The 24326-nt window shown below is 35.0% G+C and overlaps 1 protein-coding gene across 1 annotated transcript in view; it reads right to left on the bottom strand.

Annotated features, from left to right (window-relative positions):
* The window catches only part of LOC150084523 (alpha-ketoglutarate-dependent dioxygenase alkB homolog 3-like), a 112580-nt gene that overhangs the window by 60020 nt on the left and 28234 nt on the right, over positions 1–24326 (bottom strand). The window contains exons 3-4 of the mRNA XM_090375280.1: positions 18474–18521; positions 12570–12762 (exon numbers count right to left, since the gene is read on the bottom strand). Coding sequence (XP_090231406.1) covers positions 12570–12762; positions 18474–18521 — 241 coding nt within the window. The remainder of the gene's footprint in view (positions 1–12569; positions 12763–18473; positions 18522–24326) is intronic.

Genomic DNA, 24326 nt, shown 5'->3' with positions numbered 1-24326 from the left:
AAATGCTGTTTTAGAGAGTGACTCACTTTGTAAGTAAGTTTGTTTCAGTTATAGCAAATTATGAGAAAGAAAATGTTTATAATGCTAATGAGATGGGCATATTATGGAAAGCATTACTGAGTAAAACCCTAGCCACTAAAAGAGAAATGCCTGCACCAAGTTATAAGATGAGAAAAAAAGAGAAAAAATGCACAGATTGTCTGTGTTCGTTATAGATAAGTCAAAAAAAACCAAGAGCATTTAAATATCTTATAATTTTCCTATTTTGTATAAAAATCATAAAAATGCCTGGATGGATGTTTCTGTTTTCCGATATTGGTTTATAAATTTTGTTTTAAATTAATCTCATTTAATTTAATCGTAAGGTAATATTAAATTTATTCAATCTTATTATGATTCTGATAAGATTAAATTTATTTAAACTTAATGGAAAATATTATCTGGAAAATTTTACGGTTCAATTATCCGGAAAATTTGGCTATCCAGAAGAGGTCTGATATCAATTATTCCGGATAACTGATGCTCTACTGTGTATATATATATATATATATATATATATATATATATATATTATTTGTGTATGTAATTTTGTACGAATAATTTATATGCAATTACTAGCCTATCTTGAACTGGCTACATAAACAGAGCTAGTACGTTTACATTTATTTTATGTATTTTAGTTATAAGTCATTGTTTGCCTGTTTAGCTAACAGGAAGCAAAGTTAGGAAGGTAATCAGGATAGAAATAGATACTCCTGCTCTCGTATTACACTAATAGCTCAGAGTGTGGAAGAATTTTAGTTGTAGGAAAGTAAAAGTATATGACTGAAGAATATAAAGCTGGTACTCAGGTTATCCGGGAGTGCAATTTCCCGTCCGTGTTAGTAACTGCCCTGGGCATGGTAGGTTATTGCTATTGGAAATTGCTGTCTGCATATATCTCTAAAATTTTATACTCATAATAATTAGAACTACTAAAATCTTATAATTATACTTCCAATTAAAACTCATTTAACATTAATGTTTACACTTATATTTATGTCATTATAATTTAAACTAGGTTTTGAACTTAAATTGGTGGGTAACTGGCTGATATATGTGAAATGTGTATCTGAAATATATGTGTATCTCTTCAGGATGCCACACTGTTTCACTATTTCAGCAAATGCTGAAATAGTTCATATATACAGTCTTAACGTTTAATTATGCTGAAATACTTCATATTTTAGCATAATTTTTTGTGTGGAAATTTGCCTTTAGCCAGCAGGTAGTTGGTCGGTGGAACAGACTTCCATTCTTTGTTGTGGAAGTTGATAGCCTAAATAAATTTAAGGCTTAGTTGGACAGGTATTTCGAACGAATGGAGGGGGTGAAATGGGAGCGTTTTTTTTTTTTTTTGGCTGATGCTGCATAAGCTTGCTTTCTTGCACCACATGCCTCTTCTAATGTATACAGCCTTAACGTTTCAATAGTCTCCTGTTCATATATTTTAGTATTGTGGTCAAAAAATTAATAAAATGAAATGATTTTATTTAAATATGTACAGGTAACTGTGGCATCTACGTTATGTTACCTTTACTTTAAAAATGTTCATAATAAAAATTACTATTTATTATCCATGTTTTGTCTATATCCATGTACATTCATTTTAGCATTTTTTTTTTTCAAACTTATTGGCGATTACACTAGTGTAGCAATTTCTGCCACCGGTAATCTATCTGAAACTAACTGGAGTTTTGTGAAATTTTGGTATCAGAAATATGAAATACCAATTGAAGAATTTAATGGCCAGATAAGGAGAGTACTGGACAATAGTACAAAGCTGATCAAAAGCATTAAACACAAACAAACTACAATAGTTAATAATAAAAATATAAAAAGGCAGATTAAAGAACTAAAAATTGTAATTATGAGTGTAGATAAAGCCACCAATAAATTCAGCATCATTTGTAAAAAAGTTTACAGGGAAACAACTAAATATGAAATTACAAAAAGCAACACATACAAAAGGGTCAGCAACAACATAAGAAGCACAGTTAACAAGATACTGGCATTCACAAAAAAATTAAAGACAAGAATAGACAATACTAATATACCATTCTTATATATCAGTGGTGGCCAACAAGTCAATCACAGCTTTAATTTTGGTTGATCATGACGAATTTTAAATATATATAAAAAATAGTTAGTCAAAATATTACTATTAAATATTACTATTATGCGCTCCACTGTATACGCTTATTACAAATTCGTTGAACCAAGTGACCACTCTTGTCGCTGCACAGCCACTAAGCTTGTAATTGTGTGAAACTTCACTTTAGGCTTGTAATTGCTACACACTAGGCTTGTAACTGTGTGAAAATTCACACAGTTACGTTGTGGAGAGCATAGTGTATGTGTCAAATTCTTATTTAGTATTAATATTAATAACTGGACAGTACTTATAGGCTACTTTAATATCCTTTGATTTAAAATGAATACTACAAAAAGAGTAAAACATATCATTTTCATCGAGAGTAGAAACTGGAATACTTTTTTGTAATGATAAAAAAAAAAAAAATGTTGTTGTTTGATTTGCAATGCTTCTGTGGCCATACCCAAAAAAGGAAATTTAGAAAGGCACTTTAATGCACTGATTAGTAGTATTTCTGCATATAAATATCAATTTTTGGCAATGGCTAAGTATCTCACAGGGAAAAAAATCCGATCATTTTGCAAAGCGAGAAATATGTTTCTGAAATTGAGAAAGTTGTGGATGATTTTAAAACAATCGAAGACATTGTTCAATACATTTCTTATCCATTTAATGTCGACTTAGATACGAAACAAATTGCAGAAAAAAATTGCTGCGATTTTTCACATGGAGAAATTTTACTTGAAAACTAAATTATTACATTGCGAAACGATATCTTCCTAAAAGCCAGATCATCAGAAGAAGACTTTTGGAAATATGTTTGCCGAGAAAAGTACCCAAATGTAAAAAAAATGCAGTGAACTTTTAAATTCCTGTTTTGGTTCCACATATCTATGTGAATCGGCCTTTATGTATTTGAAACAAACAAAGACGAAGAATCACCTATTCACCTATTTTAAATTCATATGTATTTAAAATTTTAAATACATATGAATTTAAAATAAGAATTCTGAATTGTATTTAATTTTAAAATTTATAAACAACATTTTTCAATGTGTTGATTAACTTTTTTAACCATGTGCAATGAAATTCTTGAGATGGTAGATCGCAGCACATTTTGAAGAAGAAAAAAAGTAGTTGGCATCACAAATTAAGTTGGCAGCCACTGTTATATATGATACCAAAATTTCACAAAACTCCAGTTAGTTTCAGATACATTACCAGTGGCAGAAATTGCTACACCAGTGTAATCGCCAATAAGTTTGAAAAAAATGCTAAAACGAATGTACATGGACATAGACGAAACGTGGATGATAAATAGTAACACCGAAGTGTTAAAATATATCAAAGACAATCCTGATACCGCCAAAATAGAAACGCATGACTTTGCCAACCTATTCACTGCCATCCCACTAGACAAGCTCAAAATAGTATTAGACACATACTTTGAAGATTACAAAGAAAATTTAAAAATAAATGAAAGCCAATGGGCAGCATATACAGAATTCTGCCTATTCAACAACTACATATACAAAGGCAGAGATATATATAAACAAGTAATAGAGATCCCTATGTGTTCTAAATTCTCAGTACTGGCAGCAAACATTTTCCTACATCACTACAAAAAAAGAAAACAGTAAAAAGAACAGCAACTGAATAAAGACATACAGATGACATGATTTCATTTGACAGCAACTTAGAAGAGATTAAAAGGGATATCTATCCCAATGATGTGACCTTAACAAAAACGAATGTAGACACCACAAAAAAGTAACATTTTTAGACCTCAAAATAAATATTAGAAATAGGAATATACAATGAGAGAAGATTATAACTTTGAAATAATATACCTTAGCAATTGGAGCTCCAATATACCAACCAAAATACAGAGAAATATAATTGCTTCACAAGCAATAAGAATAATAAGAATATGCAACAATAGCAAAAACAGATCTGAGACATTAAAAGACAAGCTCTCTAAGAACAAAATTCCAGACAGGTTTATCAAAAAGTACTTGAGTAATGTAATACATAATGAAACAAGAAAAAAATGATAACAAAACAGCAAACATCGACAGGACCATTATGTATAATTTTGTAAATATATTATTTCAGCATTCATGGGCTAGTCTAAACCCTGTAGCGTGTAAAGAGAACCACCTCCGGAAAGGCAGCTTTATGTTAGGCTAATATTAGTGTTATTATAGTTATATTAGTATATGTATATACTTCTTTTCTTTTTTTTTTTTTTTTTTTTATTATGTTTGCATTTTGTGCATTTTCGTGTGCAATACTGTAGTTTTCCCAGATTACATAAGGTTAATCCTGGGCCATAAGAGGTCACCACTTAAGCCCATGACCAATGTGGCAATCTCAAAATTTAATGCAGCACACTAACCCATTCACTTTTTGGTTAAGTCGGCAACATGTGGCACACAAGCCTTGCAGCGGCTTAGGAATTTTTTTTTTTTTTTTAAATACTCTTAAGAATTTTTTCTTTAATAACTGTTGCTTTTAAATTACCTGCATTTTATTCTTTTTATTTATTAATTTTAATTTTCATTATAACTATTAATTTTAAAGTACATGCATTTTGATTTTTATTATGAACATTTTTAAAGCAAAGGTAACATAATATAGATGCCACAGTTACCTGTACATATTTAAATAAAATCATTTTGTTTTATCAAGTTTTTGGCCACAACACTAAAATATATGAACAGGAAACTACTGAAACATTAAAGGCTGTATATATGGACTATTTCAGCATAATTTGCTGAAATAGTGAAACGGTGTGGCATTCTGAAGAGATGCAGTTTCACACATATCAGCCAGTTACCCACTAATTTAAGTTCAAAACCCAGATTAAATTATAACAACATAAATATAAGTGTAAACATTAATGTTAAATGAATTTTAATAGGCAGTATAATTATAAGATTTCAGAAGATATATGCAAACAACCATTTCCGATAGCAGAAACCTACCACGTCCAGGGTCGTTATTAACATGGACAGGAAATTGCGCTCCTGCTTTCTTTAGTCATATACTTTTTACTTACCTACAACTAAAATTCTTCCACACTCTGAGCAATTAGTATAATACGAGAGCAGGTGTGTCTATTCCTACCTGAATTACCTTCCTAACTTCACCCTCCCCCATTAGCTAAACAGCCAGACAATGACTTTTAACTAAAATACATAAAAATATATATACAGTAGACCCTTGATTTAATGGACTTCGGATTTAACGGACAAAAAATTTCTGTCCTAAAGGAAAAAATTTAGAACCTATTTATATCTGATAGCATTGCATATCAGACAGCACATCTGTCTGATGTGCGACACTATTAGACAGATGTGCTGAAAATTCCTTCTCATGAAATAGACTGATTTACTGCTATATAATGCACCTGCTCACCCTAATGCTGAAAGGTTAGTTAGCAGGGATGGGAAAATTAAATGTGTTTTTCTTCTTCCTAACACTACTTCGCTGATACAGCTGATGGATCAGTGTGTAATCTTTGCTTGTAAGAGGTTGTATAGGAATGAGTTTTTGGAAGAGATGATGGTTGTTTTGGAAGAAACAGAAGATGCAGACGAAGATACAAGAGGCACCAGGACACTGCAAAATTTACATGCATACAACATTAGATCTACTATCTTCAACTTAGAAGCTGCATGGAAAGATATGAAGATAGATTACTATCTTGGCCAGTGCTTGGAAGAAGTTGTTGCATGATGTAGAACCCGAATGGAATTTGAGGGGGTGGAGGCATCTAATTTTTGGGGCACTCTTCTGAGGGCAGTCAACAAACATGCAACTGAGAATGTGGAACAGTGGTTCAAAAATGAAGCTGATCTGGGCTATTAAATTTTTTCTGAGGGAGAGATTCTGGAAAATGTTATTCATCGAGAACAAGAGGACGATGATGATAGTAAAGACAAAGAATCAGTTGCACCTCATCCTAAATTGTCTGTTATAAGACAACATATCAATGACATCATACATTATATTGAATCGTCATAAGACTCTGAAGTGCTTCCTTATTATGATCATTTTAGAGAATTTCTATCTAGCATTAGTAGAAGCATACAATGCAAGAAAGCAAGTTTATGCAGTATCAGCCAAAAAAAAAATCTCCCATTTCACCCCTCCATTTGTTCCAAATGCCTGTGCAGCTCAGCCTTAAATTTATTTAGGCTATTAGCTTCCACAACAAAAGATGGAAGCTTGTTCCACAAATCAACAACCCGCTGGCTAAAGGCAAATTTCCACACATTATTCTACAACTATCTTTCCTCAATTTGAAACTGTGCCCCCTAAGGTTCTTAAGTCTGAGCAGAAGGAAGAATCCAATCAACATTCAGCTTGCTCAATCCATTCAAGGTCTTATACACCCCTCAATCAGACCACCTCACAAGGTGCCTACTCTCCAGGCACTGAAATTTGCAGAACTTAAGCCTTTATGGTAAGATCACCCCTTCGTTCCCCTCACCAAACCGTTGCCCTGCTTTGTACTTGTTCTAGCAACTCTACATCCTTCCTAAAATAAGGCCTCCAGACCTGTACACAGTATTCTAGGTGTGCCCTGACCATTGCCTTGTATAACAGGATAATCACCTCCCTGTCCTGCTAGCAAAATTCCTATATATCATTGACAAGACTCCATGACCTGCCCTGGCAGCCCCCCTCTGCACTGCTCAGTGAACTTCATATTTGACTGTACAATTACCCCCGGGTCTTTTTCACTTTCCACTTCTCTGAGTGTAGTACCACACAGCTGGTACGTTTCTCTTTGGTTATTGCTATCCATATGCAGTACTTTGCATCTATATGTTAAACTTCAGTTGCCACTTCTCAGCCATTTTCCCAACTTATCTAGATCCAGTTGGAGTAGCATACCTTCTTTACTGTCATTAACAACATTGCCAACCTTTGTATCATCTGCAAACTTGGACATTAAACCTGATATAATTTCAATATCATTGATAAATATACAAAACAACAATGGACCCAACACCGAACCCTGGGGAACTCCACTAATAACATTTCTCCACGAAGAGCAGTCCACTGATTACCACTCTGTTGTCTCCCACTCAACCATCCCTTTATACACTGTAGAATGTCCCACCCACTTTTTCTTACTATTGAATACACCATGAATTGTCAAACTAATAGAGCAAGCTTATCTGTGAAAAGATCTAAACCTCCCAAACACTTCCTAATTCATTTCACAAATATATCTGGTCGCAATTCTAATCTCAACAATGTCCATTTCCACTTGCAGTCTGCCAAACCCCATGTACTTTTTCTGACAGAATCTCAGTTATCGGTTGATTCAACTACTACTCTTCTGAGTTGCCCAAATTATTCACTGTATGATTCCTTTCGCCTCAAAGGTGGTACTTGTGCATATGTCAGTTCTGAAATTCCCTGCAGGAGACTTGGTAATTTGGAATCTCTTCTTTTTGATCTTCTCTGGCTTAAAATCTCTCTATCTCATTGTGTCAAATTCATCTGTTGTCTCTACCATTTTCCCAACTCCACTAATCACTTGGAGCTCTTTTACTTCCTCTCTTTGCAACTTGACTTTCTCCAGTCCAACTTTCCTAACAGTCAAGTAATTTTCCTTGGTGATTTTAATGTTCACAACTCCAGCTGGCTTCCGTTTTCTAGTCACACCGATCCAGCTGGTCGAGATGCTGAGGCTTTTGCAATTACTAATAACCTTGCACAGATTGTTCATTTACCTACAAGAATTCCATACAATCCTAACCATGAAGCCAAAACGCTTGATCTTTTTCTCACAAACAACCCTTCTAAGTACACGGTCAAAGTGAGAGGTCCTTTAGGCACTTCAGATTACAACTTGGTGATTGCCTCTTATCCAATGGAGCCTTTATCTCACGGCTATTCCCAACCTTGTATTATTTGGCATTACAAAAATGCAAAATGGGATGACCTGCGAGATTTCTTTTCTTCTTTTCCTTGGTCGGATTACTGTTTCAAAGCTTCTGATGTCAACGTTTGCTCAGATCGTTTCAGTGAAATTATTCTTGAAGGAATGGAATCCTTTATCCTACACTGCACTTTAAAATCTTGTCCTTTATCTAAACCTTGGTTTTCAAATAAATGTGCTAAGGCTGTTCAAGAGAAGAACGTTGCATATCGTAATTGGCTTGTTTCTAATTCTTCAGTTTCATTTTCTGCCTACACCAACCAAAGTTCACAACAATCGTAAAGCAGTTATTAATCAGTCCAAACTAGAGTTTGAACAGGCTAAGAGTAGAAAACTTGCTTCTTGCCCTAATGGTAGAGCATTCTGGTCTCTTGCCAAAGCTATTGGCTGCAACTTTTACCCATCGCTGCTCCCACCTCTGTCCAAACCAGATGGTTCTGTTGTCACTTCAGCCAACGATAAAGCTGACCTGATAGCATCCCATTTTTCTTCCAACTCATGTACTAATGATTTTGGTAAAACACCTTCCACCACATTCCCAACACACTCCATTCAATGCCTCCTGCAGGCTTCTGTCAAAAGGATGGCAAAGGATTTTGATGAATCTTGATGATAAAGAAAGCTCCAGGTCTCGATGGTATTTCTCTTCTTTTTTTTTTTTTTTTTGTTAGTTGTTGGCGCATCGGCTTCTGTGGCCATAATGCACCTCCCAAAGTTTTTGCATTTTACTCTGATCCAAGCCCAAGGCAGGATTTGAACCCGGGACCTTCAGTTTGCCAGGCAGGCACTTTACTCATCTGGCTAGCCCAGTGGGCATGGTATTTCTCTACTTGTTTTCAAAACCTGTGCTCCTGATCTTACTCCTCTTCTTTGCCACCTTTTTTCATTTTCTTATTCCAAAGTCATTTTTACTTCTGCTTGGAAATTTGTTCATATCCAGCAGGTTCCTAAAAACGGTAACAAATCCCTCCCATCCAATTATCGTCTCATTGCAATTACTTCTACTCTTTCTAAAGTAATGGAGAAATCAATTAACCACCAACTTTTAAACTACCTAGAAACCTTCCATCTGATCAATGATCGCCAGTATGGATTCCGTCAGTGTCGATCCACTGGTGATATTCTGGCTTATATTACCCATTTATGGACTAATTCAATGAAAAAGTTCAGTGAAACACAAGAAGTTGCTCTTAACATCTCAAAGGCTTTCGATCATGTCATAGATGGCTTTGTGTCTTCTAACTTCTCCACTAATTCCGGTGTCCCCCAAGGTTCAGTTCTTTCCCCCACTCTTTTCCTCTTGTATATTAATGACCTTCTTCCATTGACTGGAAATCCTATCCACAGTTTTGCCAATGATAGCACATTGCATTCCACTTTCCATTTTGTGAAACCCTGCCCTGCTCAATCAGCTTCAACTTCTTGAAAATCTGCTACCAATTCCTTAAATGTTGCTCTCCAGGTAATTCTCCAGTGGGGCAAAGACATCTTAGTTGATATCAATCCTTCTAAAACTCAGTCTTGTCTTATATCTTGCAAAAAGGATTCTTCTGCTCCTATGCTTATCTTTGATGACATTCCAATTTCTAGGAAAAATGACATATCTCTTTTGGAGATTACCCTGACTTCTAATCTCTCTTGGCACAAGCACATTACAAATATTGCTCCCTCTGCATTTAAAAAACTTGGTTTTCTCTTTCGCTCTCGGCGTTACTTTTCTTCCAAACAGCTGTTCACTCTGTACAAATTGCAAATCTGCCCTACCATGGAATATTGTTCCCACATCTGGGGTGGTGCCCCCAAAACCTCTCTCGAGCTTCTTGATTCCGTTCAAAACAGGGTAGTTAGGTTAATTAATGACTCCTCTCTAACAGAGTCTTTCCACTCGCTGTCTCATAGACTTACTGTTTCTGTTGCATTCCTTTTCTATGGATACTTCCATGGGCACTGTTCTTTTGAATTGGCTTCTATAATTCCCGCTCTCTCTTTCAAAACAGTCCGAACACGTGCTGCCACTAGCCAACATCCATTTACTGTTCAACTTCAAACTCACAGAACCAACTTTTCGTCTTCCTCGTTTATTCATTCAACTGCCGTTTTAGAGAACAACCTTCCTTCATACATATTTCCTGAAAATTACAGTCTATAGAAGTTCAAGTCCAATGTCAACAAATATCTTTTTTCGCCTTCTCAACCTCCAACCCAAGCATGGTACTATACGTTCTAATACTTCTCGTGTTTGGGGTTTACATAAAAAAAAAAACAAACCAAAAGAAAAAAAAAAAAAAACCAACCGATTAATATCGTAAAGTGCGGTACACTGTATTGTATAACTAGTCACGTGGTTTGAAATGCGGTATTTATGAATGTTTAACATTCATTTTTTTGTAATTAACGTTCATATTTTCAATTTTGTTAATACTGTTCTTGTTACTTTGAAAAAAAAAAAAAAAAAAAAACTCTTAAACCTGGGAACTCGTAACGCGAGAACTGCCTGTATATATATACATACCTACTTATACATTATTACTTATTAAATTGTGGTACTACTGAGAGCATAGGTTTGTAGTGACCCCAACCAACCCGCTAGTTATATATAAATCTAGCACTGGTATGGATAGCCTTATATATAAAAATATATATCTTACATACATTTAAAAACAATAAATTAATGTAAATTTAGCAAAGGTTAGTGAAAATTAACATTCTCCCTCATGGCCATACCTCTGCTACTTCTTCAGGGGCTTTGAGCAAACATATAGCCATACTAGAGGAATGTATTATACATATCAGTCTCTGTAATCTCTATACCAGTTTTGCTAGGTTAACTTTAGGTAATTTCTTGATAAATAATTTGGAATAATGATGGTAAATTGTTATATAAGTACTTAATTTTAAATAAACAGAGTGGTTTACGTATATGACAGCAAACTGTGATAGGAAATTCAAAGCCCTACGGGTATGTATCAGACTGGAATATCTTAGTACCTCACCTCCGTATATAACCCAAGCACATATAATGTACAGTTGTCACAGGATAATAGCATTAACGCAGGAGGCAAACCCTCTTTTACACTATTTAATATCAAAATCAAATTGTCGTTAGACAAAAATACCAATATATATATATATAAAATTAGAATGATAATTAAATAAAAATAATTCCAGCAGCACGGCAAGACAGAAGAGTGAAAATAATCAAAATTAAACATAACGATCAAACCAACACGGAGGGAAGAGAAGGGTAACAAGGGTAAAAATATTGTAGCAGAAATTCTCCAATATAATTTAGAAAATCTAAATGCAAAGATAAAATAATAATCAATTAAATTTTGAATGTGAATTATATAGAAATTTAACGGCCCCCCTCTGACGGGCACCAAGTCCAAATTTATTTGAAATATCACCAACAGAGATGTAAACCAACTACAATAAATAAAACAAAGATAAACCAAAAATAGACTGACCATTACTCCCCATTCTCAACAGAGGACCACAAGGCCAATAATGGTCAGGGAATCGTTGCATTTCGATGTATGTACATGAAATTTATATGATGACAGCCATGCAGTATTAGATATGATAAATATCACAAATGGCTTGTAATAGTTTATATTTTTTTAAACTTGCACTTTGAGTTTTTGATGGTTAGTATAATATAAACAAGCAGCCGGTAGAACTTTAAGAGTTTTTCCAATGGCATTAGCAATGTTATATTAATCCGTAATATCTTGCCCACTCCAGCATATAACTAACATAATTAAGAGAGAACTTTTACCATTGCTCTGATTTTTTTTTTTAATCAATTTGACATGTGAGATAAATGGTCTCACAGATATTAACAAAAAAAAGGGTAAATGCAAAGCAGATCCATCCTTTCCTTTCTGCTTTTACTCCTTACATGGTAAGCTTTGCTCACACTTTACTTGTAATGTATTAGTCTGTTAGTGGCAAACAATTAACAGAATAAATTCAGACTTTTTTTTTTTTTTTTTATTTTCTTTCAACATTATTACAGGCTGCATCACATCACATTTTCAGACAGTTACATATTCTAAAAGATTATTTAGGTATAGTAATTTCTGGCACATTCATTATTTGCTGTGTAACATGAGTCACTGCAGAATTTATTCAGTTTTCCTGTAACCAACAATTTGCTAATCACCGGAACAAATAACTTCTATAGGTAGCAACATCAATGGCTTGGAAAAATTCAAAGACTGATGGTGGACACCTATAGGTGTGTGTGTGTGGGGGGGGGGGGCTGTATCTTTTTTTCACTTCCCTAGTGCAGCGAAGGTCTGACTTCCTGCTGTATTGGTCAATACGAATGTACTTTTTTTTTGTTGTAAGAACCTCGTTTTAAAAAAAAAAATCCTGTAATGTCTAGAATTCTTAGAACTCTTGTTTTAAGAATCCCAGATATTATATTATTACAAAAACATTGAATAATATCCATTTCAAATTAAATACCTTACTAATGGCTGGATGGACAACTCCAGAATATGAATATTCAAAAGGACCAAACCAAGCCACTTGTCTTGATAGGTGAAATCTCTCGCCATGAATTAATCCAGTTCTATTTTCCCACGGTATAGTTTTCAGCAGGGTTGAAAAATAAAATTCAACTTCAGAACTTGAAAGAAAATCTTTAACATACAAAACCCTAAAATAAAGAAATAATTAAGTTATATTGTGAGCCATTTTCAAAGATGCCAATACAAATGAAAACCATATAAATTCAAACTAAGATCACTAGATTTTATGCTAATATACCATATAAATGTAAATTTAAAGTGCCTGAATAGAGACCTTAAATATAAGATCACACTTCACACCAGAAAATGGGGGGGGGGAATAAAATCTATGTGACTAATGGACTCTATTTTTACCTATAAAGCTGTTGTTGTTATGGGGGTTTGATGGCGCATAAGCTGCTGTGGCTATAATGTGTCTATTCACTTATAATATAAGTATATGATCATTTTTTGTAAAATCAGAAATGATTAAAAAGTCCAGTTTGCTTGAGGTAGTTGAAAAATTCAGAAATATTTGCCTTGTCACCAATGAAATTCTCTAAAGTTATTAGTTTATCAAGATTTACCAGTGATAGCAGGGTTGATGAGAATGAGAATGTCAGTCAATGAGAATGTGTTTAACAGTCAGATTTATATAACAATGTGGACACTGGTGGATCATCTCCTGTGAGTAAATAAAGGTGGGTTAGATGAGCATGACCTATTCTTGCCCTTGAAAGGACTACTTCTTGTCTTGATGTACAGACACTGGAGCGCCAAATTTTCGGATCATGTTTAAACTGCAAGAGTTCATTATTAGTTTGAGAGTGCCAGATTGTTGTCCATTCTGATAGGCATACAGCATGAATCAGTAGTGAATGGTTTGATGCTGGAACAGGGATATTCATTAAATCTAAGGTGGTTGGACTTTTTGCAGATATGTTAGCAAGTTCATTGCTCAAAAAACTAGAATGTGCTGGAATCCAATAGAAGGTGACTAGTTGGTGGCATTTTTCAATCTGTAGTAACAATTTTCTAATTTCATCAAGAACAGGATGAACTCTATCTGAAGAATTACATAATGTTAAGATTGAGCTGAAGGAATCAGTGTAAATAACAAATTTTAAAGAACAGTCAGAACAGAGATTTTCTAAAGCTAATTTAATTGCATATAGTTCAGCTAAGAAGATACTGAATTCAGATGGAAGAGATGCTGAAACTGTGGTATTCGGAAACACTGCGGCTGCTCCAACATTTGACTTAGATTTAGAGCCATCTGTGTATATTGGAGAAAAATCAATATATCTTTGATTGTGAACAGCATGAAGTTGTCTGACATTTGAAGCTTGCAACATATTCTTTCCCCATTGACAAAGGTAAGTGTCATAGGAGGTGGAACCCATGGTGGCTGAGTACAAGTTGCTACCTGTTGTACGGAATGGATGGAAGCATTACAAACCTGCATCATTTCAAGAATGCAGACCAGTTGGTTTCACTATTCTACGTTTATTTATGTAGAAGATTTCTAATGTTGGAATCTTGACAGCATACTTCAGCAATAGTGATTTCCTACATAAAGATAGTGGGGCTCATGAGCATCAATGTGCTGGCAATGTTTTGAACGCACTAAGTGCAATCCTCAATGCACTGTGTTGAACTGGATCCAGCCAGCGTAATGCACTCATTCTAGCAGAATCATAGATAGGAGCTCCATAATCAAGACGGGATCTGACTAATGCCCTATATAATTGAAGTAGGGAGGTACAATCTGAACCCCTGTCGGGGCAGATAGTGCTCTAAGTATGTTTATCTTTTTTAGACAGGCAGTACGTACTTTTTAATATGCTCTAAGAAATTTAGCTTGTCACTTGTTGTCCATAACTAATCCTAGAAATCTGATGTTATTAGTGACTGGGATAGAGATATTAGAAGTTCAGGATCCGGATGAAACTTTCGCTGTCTACAAAAATGGATAGCAACTGTTTTCTGCTGTGAAAGTCGATAGCTGTTGATGCTGGCCCAATGCTGTATTCTATTTAGTGATGTCTGCAGCTGTTGTTCAATAGATCTCATGTTTTGGGAATGACAGGAGATTGAAAGGTCATCTGCATAAAGGTAAGTCGCTACAGTATTTGGAAGTTGTTTAGTGATAGAATCTATTCTAAGAGCAAAAAGAGTGGCACTCAGTACTGATCCCTGTGGAACACCTTCTTCCTGAATAAAAGTTGCAGAAAGGGTATGTTGGTATCAAACTTGAAATGATCTGGTATGTAGAAAATTCTTCACAAATATAGGAAGGTTGCCCCACAGACCAAGAGAGTAAAGGTCTCTAAATATACCATGCCGCTAGGTGGTGTCAAAAGCCTTCTCTATATCTATTGAACCCAATACTAGATGTTCATGTTTAACAAAGGCATTACGAATGGCAAAATTCAGCCTTTACCATAAGATCCAAGACCTGTTTTGACGAAAGCCATATTGACTATGGCTAATTAACTGTTCGGACTCAATGATCCAGACGAGTCTACTGTGGACAATTTTTTCAAGGGTTTTGTTTAGGCAGCTTGAGAGGGATATTGGTCTATAGCTACGGGGATTGGTTGGATCTTTTCCAGGCTTTAGGAATGCCAATACAGTAGAATGATGCCAAGAGGCTAGACAAACGTTTTCTAGAAAAATTCGGTTGTAAAAGACCAGGAGGAGGCGCAAAGCTTTGTCATCAAGGTGTTGTAGCATGACATAATAGATCCCATCTGGTCCGGCAGCACCACTGTGAGCTGTTTCAGTGGCATGCAAGAGTTCAGAATATTGCAGAGGTTTGTTATATGGCAGAAGGAGAGCAGTTTGAAAGTTAGTAGAACGTTGTTCTGCAGTGTTTTTAATTCTTTGGAATGATGGAATATAAGCTGAATGCGCTGAGACTTCGGCAAAAGTGTTGCCCAAAGCATTTGCAATATCTAAAAGTTTAGGTAGATTTCCCCCATTCCAGGAAAGGATTGGAGAAGGTACAGTAGGAAACTTACCAGAAAGCTGTCTGATTTTTTTCCATATTATTTTGGTGTCAGTGTTTTTGTTAATGCTTGAAGTAAAATGGATCCATGATTCTTTCTTGGCTTGCCTTTGTATGAAACGTGCTTTTGCCTTTGACTTCTTATAATTTATTAGATTGGCTGTTGTTGGATTTTGCCGAAACAAATTCCAGGCTATATTTTTTGCTTTTGTGCATTCCTCATTCCACCAATAATTATAATACTTACGACCCGGGGGATTTGATAGTGGTATTGTGTCTTTAGCCAAATTTAGGAGATGCGGCGTGATGTATTCTGTCGCATCATCGATAGGCTGGAGACGGAATTTTTTCTCATCAAAAGATACTGATGACTGGAATTTTGCCCAGTTTGCTCAGGCAAATTTCCATTTTCTGCAGGGTTGAGCTGGAGGAGTCTGTGCTATTAATAGGTCGCATACAATTGGGAAGTGATCACTACCCACTGGATCATTTAAAACATACCACTCTATGGCCGGGACCAGTAATGGAGAACAAATGCAGAGATCTATTGCTGAGGTATGTCTATTTGGGAGCTGAATGTAAGTGTGTGTGTGTGTGTGTGTGTGTGTGTGTGTGTGTGTGTGTGTGTGTGTGTGTGTGTGTGTGTGTGTGTGCACGCCAGTATTGAGTATGGTGAGGTTTAGTGCCTCTAAAAAGCTCTCAATGAGTCGAACTCATCTATCTAATTTAGAAACATCCCATAAGGGGGGGGTGCCCATTGAAGTCCCCTAACATACAGAGAGGTGGAGGTATCTGTATAAGGAGGTCTTCAAGATCTATTAAACAGTAAGTATGGTTTAGCTGTAAGTTGGTTTGGTTTTTAGGAGCATTAGCAACTAAGGCCATATTGCTCCGGGATATGCGGTGGTCATTCCCTGACCTTTCTGCATCCTCCATATTTGGTGGTGACGGGCTCGAACCCCGGTCTAATCAAGAAGCATGTCCTACGCACTACTGCTCCTTCCCACCTGACTACAGAGCCACCTAGCTGTAAGTAGATTGATACTAGTGTTATTGCAATACAGAGTTAAACGCACAGCAACAGCTTCTTTTCAGTTTGAAGTGGAACATGTTTAGTTGGGATCTTTGAATTTTATCAGGATTGCTACACCACCATGGGCAGCATTTGTTGTATTACGATCCCTTCGATAAAAGCAACAGTTCTTTATCGAAGGAGAAATTTGCAATGTTAAGTAAGTTTCCTGAAGACAAAGGGCAACTGGAGAAAATCGATTAATTAGATCTTGGATATTGTCTGTATTGCAACGAAAGCCTCTGCAGTTCCATTGTAAAATACAAGGCATTATTTGTGTTTAGTTGATGGAGCTGATTCTGACTGCTTTTTGAAGGTGACTGGTTTATGACTTTCCAATTTTTGTTTGTCTTTTTTTTTTGGAAAATTGGCTGACCAGTGTCCATTTCTTCTTCTTTGGCATGGATTTCTAAAATAGGATCTTCCTGTATAGATCTGCCATCTGTGTCCATGGTTGTGTCCTGAATATTTTTCATAGCATTTGAATTTATAATACAAGATGTGGTAGCAATCACTGGTGGAGGAGATACTGCTGGTATTGTCAGAGGTGTATTATTTGCTTGGTCTGTGGTCTTGGATTGTTGCTTGCGTACAGTTGGTTGTACCTCAAAGAGATACAACCATTCAGAAATTGATTTATTAGTAGGGACTGTGACATCAGATTGAATGGAGACTGCTTGATATTTTTTACAGCATTTGCATAGCTAATATTTTGATTTATAGTTGGTGCAACTAGTTTTCTTGCTTCTTGGTAACTAACTTTGTTCTCAACCTTGTATTTTACTATTTTTTTTCTCTGTTTTCCACTTTTCACATGTCTTGGAATATGCAGGATGGTCGTCTTTGCAATTTGGACCTGTCATTTTTGTAGCTGTACAGTCATTTTGTATATGGTCTGAGGACCCACAGTTGGCGCAGACAGGAATTCCTCTACATACAGTTTGAGAATGCCCATACTTCTTTTGGAATTTATAGCATCTTAAAGGGTTGGGAATGTATGGGCAAATGCGACAAAATAAATAACCTGCTTTTACAGAGCAGGGTAAGTTTGGCATATTGAAGGTAAGAATAATATTTCTGGTAGGTGCCAGTTGATTGTCTTTTTTAATCATTATTCCTTTCACTTCAATTACATTCTGTCCCTGCAGTTCTTGGGTTATTTCTTCCCCGGTGACATTTAATAAATCCCAACTCGATTGTTAGTTGTTAGTTGTAAAAGCTTTTCTGAATGTCTTTGATTCATGGTTTCTATAAGTAAGTCTCCTGATTGCAATCTCTTCACCGTCTTGGGAGATCCTGCAATACCCTCCGGATGTATCTGTATAACAAAGGGAGACAATTTACTTATAGGCTGGTTACTGAGAGAGTGGAAGATTAAGAAAGATGGGCAGGGTTGCTCCATCCGATCAGTCTTCAATCTCTTTGGGTTGTCGTTTTCCACATCAATATGGTCTGTATTTGCCATGTGTGCTCCTTTTCGCCCTTGGCAAGAGGACTTTTTTGAAAAGGTTTCCGGCCCGACCACAGGGAGGCAGGAGCAATGCCGCAAGGAGGCCAAGCAGTTAGAAGGGTTAGTTGTTAATAAAGAATGTAATATATATAACAAAAAAAGAAAGGTGAATTTCCTTTCTCTATCCTTACTTGATACTTTACAGAAAAATTTTGTTTGAACTTCTATTCTAACAGTATTACTAATAATGGAAAAAAAAAAAAAAAAAACAGCTATTTATATTGAGAATAAAATTTTTTTTTTTTTAAATTATTCTCCTTAGACTTACTTTGAATTTCCAGATGGACTATCGCTTAAAGAAACATATCCTGAATTTCTAGAACAAAATACATCATATTAAAATTTTCAAAAAATGTAATATCTACAAGAGAAATTTTATATATTCCCATTACGCAATAAATAAAATCATCAAAATATTATTACTCCATGCTCAATTATTTCTTAATGCTTAAAATAAAGAAGAAATAATTCTATATTTCACTAACAAATAAATCAACTAAGAAATTTTTCTATTTTGGGAATTATGATAATAAAGTAAATTGTCAGTAAAAGAAACACCAGAATAATGGAATCACCTGCCATCCCTGCTAATTTACTAATGTATCTATATATAATATCGGTGTAGATACACCATAGTTAACCCATAAATTTGAACTACGTATGTAGTAGTGTAAAGGGCATCATTTTAATTGTATCTCATATTGTGGGTGCCTTCACAACGAGATAACTGGTACTGCACTACTTAAAATAAATAACGCTTCTCTAGTAGAGAAGATTATTGTTATTTATTTTCAGAGGATACCACCACCCAGATGATCGTTTTGAAGCTAGTGGGCTTCATTATCAGTGGGCAGGCAGGTACCCTGGTAATGCAACATGCCATCCCAGTTGCGAAGTTATTTCCACAATATGAGAGATGCCAAAGGGTGTTGGTAATAATGTATTAGAAAACGAAATGCACATGGCATAATTCCTTATGGGTTTTGGTAATTAACTATATAATATCGGTGTAGATATACCATAGTTAACCCATAAATTTGAACTACGTATGTAGTGTAACTACAGTGTAGTGTAGTGTAAACGTATGTAGTGTACATTACAGATGTAGTTCAAATTTATGGGTTAACTATGGTGTATCTACACCGATATTATATAGTTAATTACCAAAACCCATAAGGAATTATGCCTTGTGCATTTCGTTTTCTAATATGTATCTATATATAAAAATGTTTCAGTTTAATGACTATCAATGTAACCAAAATATCAATTAGGCACAAAAAAAAAAAAAATCATAACACTAAGAAAATATAAACCATATAACAAAATTAGTAAAACGAAAATCCCTGCACAATATGATGTATACCTTTTCACTTTACTCCTGGCATCTGGTAATGCCTGCAATGTTTTACTAACTGAGCAGTTGATTGCCTCTTTCAGATTCTTTTGATCTAGCCACCTTCCTATTCTTACTTGAGTAATTTTCGAAGTGACAGAGGTTATTTTCATCAAGTTATAAATGTATTTGGCAGAACTTGCTGGTGGATGAGGCAAGAGTGTTAAAATTAAGGGTTTTTTTTCAGAATTTTGTGCGAAAAAAGCACATTTTTTTTACGCCACATTATCTGATGGTTGCATGTACTAGTTTTATAAATTTGAAAACAGAAGATCGTAGTTTTGTGTTTTTCTCTTTGTACCAGGCAGAATTAACAAAAGTTTTGTTTTGTTGAAGCAAAACAAAACTTTCATGTGTAGGAAAAACACAATTTAAATTTTTGAATTTTTCAATTAAAAAATATAAAATTGTATCTAATAAATAAGTTTTATAACAATTATTTTTTAATATGTTAAATTATTTTTCTGACTTCTGTTTTACTACATTTCACCATAATGAAATTTCATAAAGAAATTTCATTTTATATTTCATTTGCGCACACAAATTCATTTTCACAAGAATTGTGACATTTCACTTTGTCACAACTTGCAACAAATGAAACAATTTACAAAATTCTAGAGTAGTTATTTTCATATATTCATATGAATATACAATAATAGCAAAAAAAAAAAAACTGTAATAATTCAAAGGTAACACCCCCAATTTTTCTGAGGAAATGTTTCAGGTGCATATACAGATCACCAAACCACACTGGTTAGAATAACCTCACAACATTCCTATATCATTTCCCAGCCCCTGACTCAGACTCACATTCACTGTTATGCATGTTTTGAATGCAATAAGTCACTGGCTCACCATTCATATTCTGGCATATATTTCCCAGTGACTAGAGTTCTTAAATAAATTGCATTACTAAGTGGTATTTGCTCCTTTTCTTTGTTACAAACAAATTAGATGTACTTAAAACTTTGACTTCATCTCTCTCTCCGGTACATACAACTTTCTTGTGCTACCCGAATCATGGATCCCTATAAACAAGCATAGCTTTATCATACCAAGGTTAGCTAAATACATTTCTTTCCTACTCAAGAACTCATAAGAACAACATTGGGTAGTGATTTTGTAGCAAAAAAGTTATTACCGTATTTCTCCATGTATAAGATGCACCCTTTTTCGAAAAATTTGGGGTCTAAAAACTGGGTGAGTCTTATACAGTGGTTGTAGATTTTTTTACTTGCATTTCCTGCTTTATCGCGCTTGTTGTCTTTGCGCTCATTGTTTCGCACTTGTTACCGGTATATTAGGTTACGTTTTGCCACATTCTGCCCAGAAATGGCTCAGAAAAGATTTTAGTACAGTGCTGATTTCAAGTTAAAAGTGATCCAGTTTGCAAAAGTGAATGGAAATCGTGCTGCTGAACGTAAGTTTGGTCCTCCTCCAACTGAGAAAACAATCCGAGACTGGCTACGGGATTTGCACTGTCACCTCTTATATGATTTTACATTAAAGGTTCCTGTATAAAAAGGTAAAAGTGATTTCTGGACCTTATAGTAATGGCTATATCTATAAGAATGTGTTTTATGGCAAGTAAGGAATGACAGTATATACAACGTGGTTGATCTTCCCAAATAAGCACATAAAACTGCATCAAATGAGTTGTGTCCTATTCAAGTTCTCAAAAGAACTACCTCCTTGTGCCTATTCATTCTCAAGCTTGATATCAATAGCTTCAGTTCATGTTTAAATTTAACAACTTATTGTTACCTTGTGACTTCCAGATTTGTTTCCAACATTCTGTAGTGATTATTTTTGAATAACAGATTTATAATCATATATGGGAAATGGACCATAATCTACCACACTGGTCCAGTGCAGGTTGGCAGATCAACCGTATTCAGCAGTCAGGGGCTTGAACCCCGGTCTACTCAAAGAGCGTGTGCTACTGCACTCCCGCTCCTGCCCACTCGGCTACGGAGGCCTTTTTATGGTATTTGATAGTGAATTTATCTCTACTGGATGGATGATTAGTAGCTTGATTTGCATATTCATTTTTCCAAGATGTCTGCATGGTGTGTATGATTAATATAAAAAAAAAAGGTAAAGTGCAGCCATTATCAACCCACTGCAGGATGGAAGCCTCCTCAACAATTCATGCTGAGGGAAATGGACCATAATCTGCCACGCTGGTCCAGTGCGAGTTGGCAGATCGACCGTATTCAGCAGTCAGGGGCTTGAACCCCGGTCTACTCAAAGAGCATGTGCTACTGCACTCCCGCTCCTGACCACTCGGCTACGGAGGCACATGATTAATATATGTAGTACAATTAACTAGAATTTAATTTGCTTCCAGACAGGGTGGGTTTGGCCAGGGCAATCCAGCAATGCTGTAATTACACTTAAGGAATCAATTTAAATCATGGTTTATTTGCTGGACACACTACTACAAATAACTCTGCTGTAGGCCACTGACAAATACAAGGGAAAAAAAGAAGTTGGAAGAAATTTGTCTGCCTCTGTTTCTGAACCATCAGTTCATGCTTATACAGCCACTCCCCAGCTTACATAATACCCAACTTATGGAAATTCGACTTTATGTAAGTTTTTGCCAGCCGATGCAAACTTAAAAAAATCATGGAAACGTATTTCACATCCCATAGGAATAAATGGGGGTATTGCGAAGATATCGTAATGTGAACCCAATAACACGTTTTTTTTTTTTTTTTTTTTTGGTAATTCGTTCCAAGACCTCTGAAGTTGAAAATTTCACTATACAACTAAGTTATTTATCTCTCTAAAAGGTCATTTTTATAATGGAAATTGCACTACACTTTCACAGTTATCATATGTTCCATTATATGAATCAATTTTATATAGTATGAATCAGAGCTGTAATACTCAATATGTTCTACGTTGATAATAATATTAGTAAATTAATAAGAGGAGTTTACCTCAATATAGTACGTGGAACACTTCCGTATGATACCCTCCAGAAATTAAAACGGAAAAAACGAAAAAATCGACAACTTACCGGTACATTAAAGTAAAATATAAATAATTAAATAATTAAATAATCAATTCAAAATCAATTCAAAACAATTCAAATTCAAATTAACGCAATTTAAAAGAATCTAACGAAAAAATTCAAAACGATTTTCCTTCCTGAAGCTGACAATGCTTTTCGACCGACTGTCGTGATCACAGGAATGAAAATTACCGAATCAGGCTAAACCTGCAACTTAAATAGTGATTATATGTCTTCGCGCATGCGCGTAAAGGTCCACGCATCGGAGATCAAATATGGCCGCCGAACATTAACAGAATTCTCGTGTAATTTAATTTCAACAGTTTCTGCAATTAATAGTCGCGTATAATTACGTTGAACGTTAAGTATTTTGGCCTCGTTAAATAAATTTAAGTTGCAGGTTTAGCCTGATTCGGTAATTTTCATTCCTGTGATCACGACAGTCGGTCGAAAAGCATTGTCAGCTTCAGGAAGGAAAATCGTTTTGAATTTTTTCATTAGATTCTTTTAAATTGCGTTAATTTGAATTTTAATTGTTTTGAATTGATTTTGAATTGATTATTTAATTATTTAATTATTTATATTTTACTTTAATGTACCGGTAAGTTGTCGATTTTTTCGTTTTTTCCGTTTTAATTTCTGGAGGGTATCATACGGAAGTGTTCCACGTACTATATTGAGGTAAACTCCTCTTATTAATTTACTAATGAATCAATTTTGAACGCCTTTGTGATATTTTTTTAAAACACATTTCTAAAGGTCACTACCATAAAACAATAAAAACAATTGGCACTTTCCGGTTTATTGGGCTTTTCTGTTAGTGCAATCTATTATTAACAGATGGTAAGTTAGATCTTATTGCATTTGCAATAATACCAATAACTGGAATTCTGTGGGTTTTTAAGTTATGGTATTATGGTGAAATGAGTTTCCCTTCACTGAAATCTTCAATCATATAAAAAACATAAATAAATTTTCAGAATCTTCTCTTCATTCCTATTTACTTATCACAATGGTGAAGGGAAAAGGACCAATGGAAAGTGCAAGTGCTGGGAGTGCTAATGAAGATGATTAATTAAGAAGTACAAAGCAGGACAAAGTTTGTCATCTATTGCATGGAATTAGGTCTCACTGCTTCAACAGTGAATACGATTTTAAGGAACAGTGCACGTATAAAAGAACATGTTAAAGGATCAATGCATTTAAGATCAACAGTGATCACAAAACAGCATACAGGTGCTATATCGAAGATGTAAAAGCTATTAATAATGTGGATGGAAAATCAGATTCAGAAGCAAGTGCCCCCCCATGGCCATTCAAGCAAAAGCAATAAGAATTTATGAAGATATTAAGGATAAGTACGGAGAACCCCAAGCCAAGTTCGTGGCAAGCAACTGGTGGTTTAATAGGTTCAAGTATCGTGCTGGTTTCCAAAACATTAAAGTATGCAGTGAAGTAGCCAGTGGCGATTCTGCAGCTGTCGAGAAATTTTGTGTTATGTTGGAAAAACCCCTTCTAAATCTCCACAGCGGCAGGCTTATCAGCTGGAGAGTTAATTCTCGCAGCGATGCTTGAAAGGTAAAACTTAATGACGTTATGCCTGTCTTTTCTTTTTTTGTAATTTTATAATTTTGAAATTTTTGTAATTTTGTACACTTCTGTAATTTTTCCTGCCAATGAGATAAAAAAAAAAAAAAATGAATAAA

The sequence above is a fragment of the Mastigoproctus giganteus genome, chromosome 6, assembly GCF_048544385.1.
Source record: "Mastigoproctus giganteus isolate SK-2022 chromosome 6, ASM4854438v1, whole genome shotgun sequence".
NCBI classification, from domain to species: domain Eukaryota; kingdom Metazoa; phylum Arthropoda; class Arachnida; order Uropygi; family Thelyphonidae; genus Mastigoproctus; species Mastigoproctus giganteus.
The sequence above is the reverse complement of the archived record's forward strand: the minus strand, read 5'-3'. Positions and strand labels throughout refer to the sequence as shown.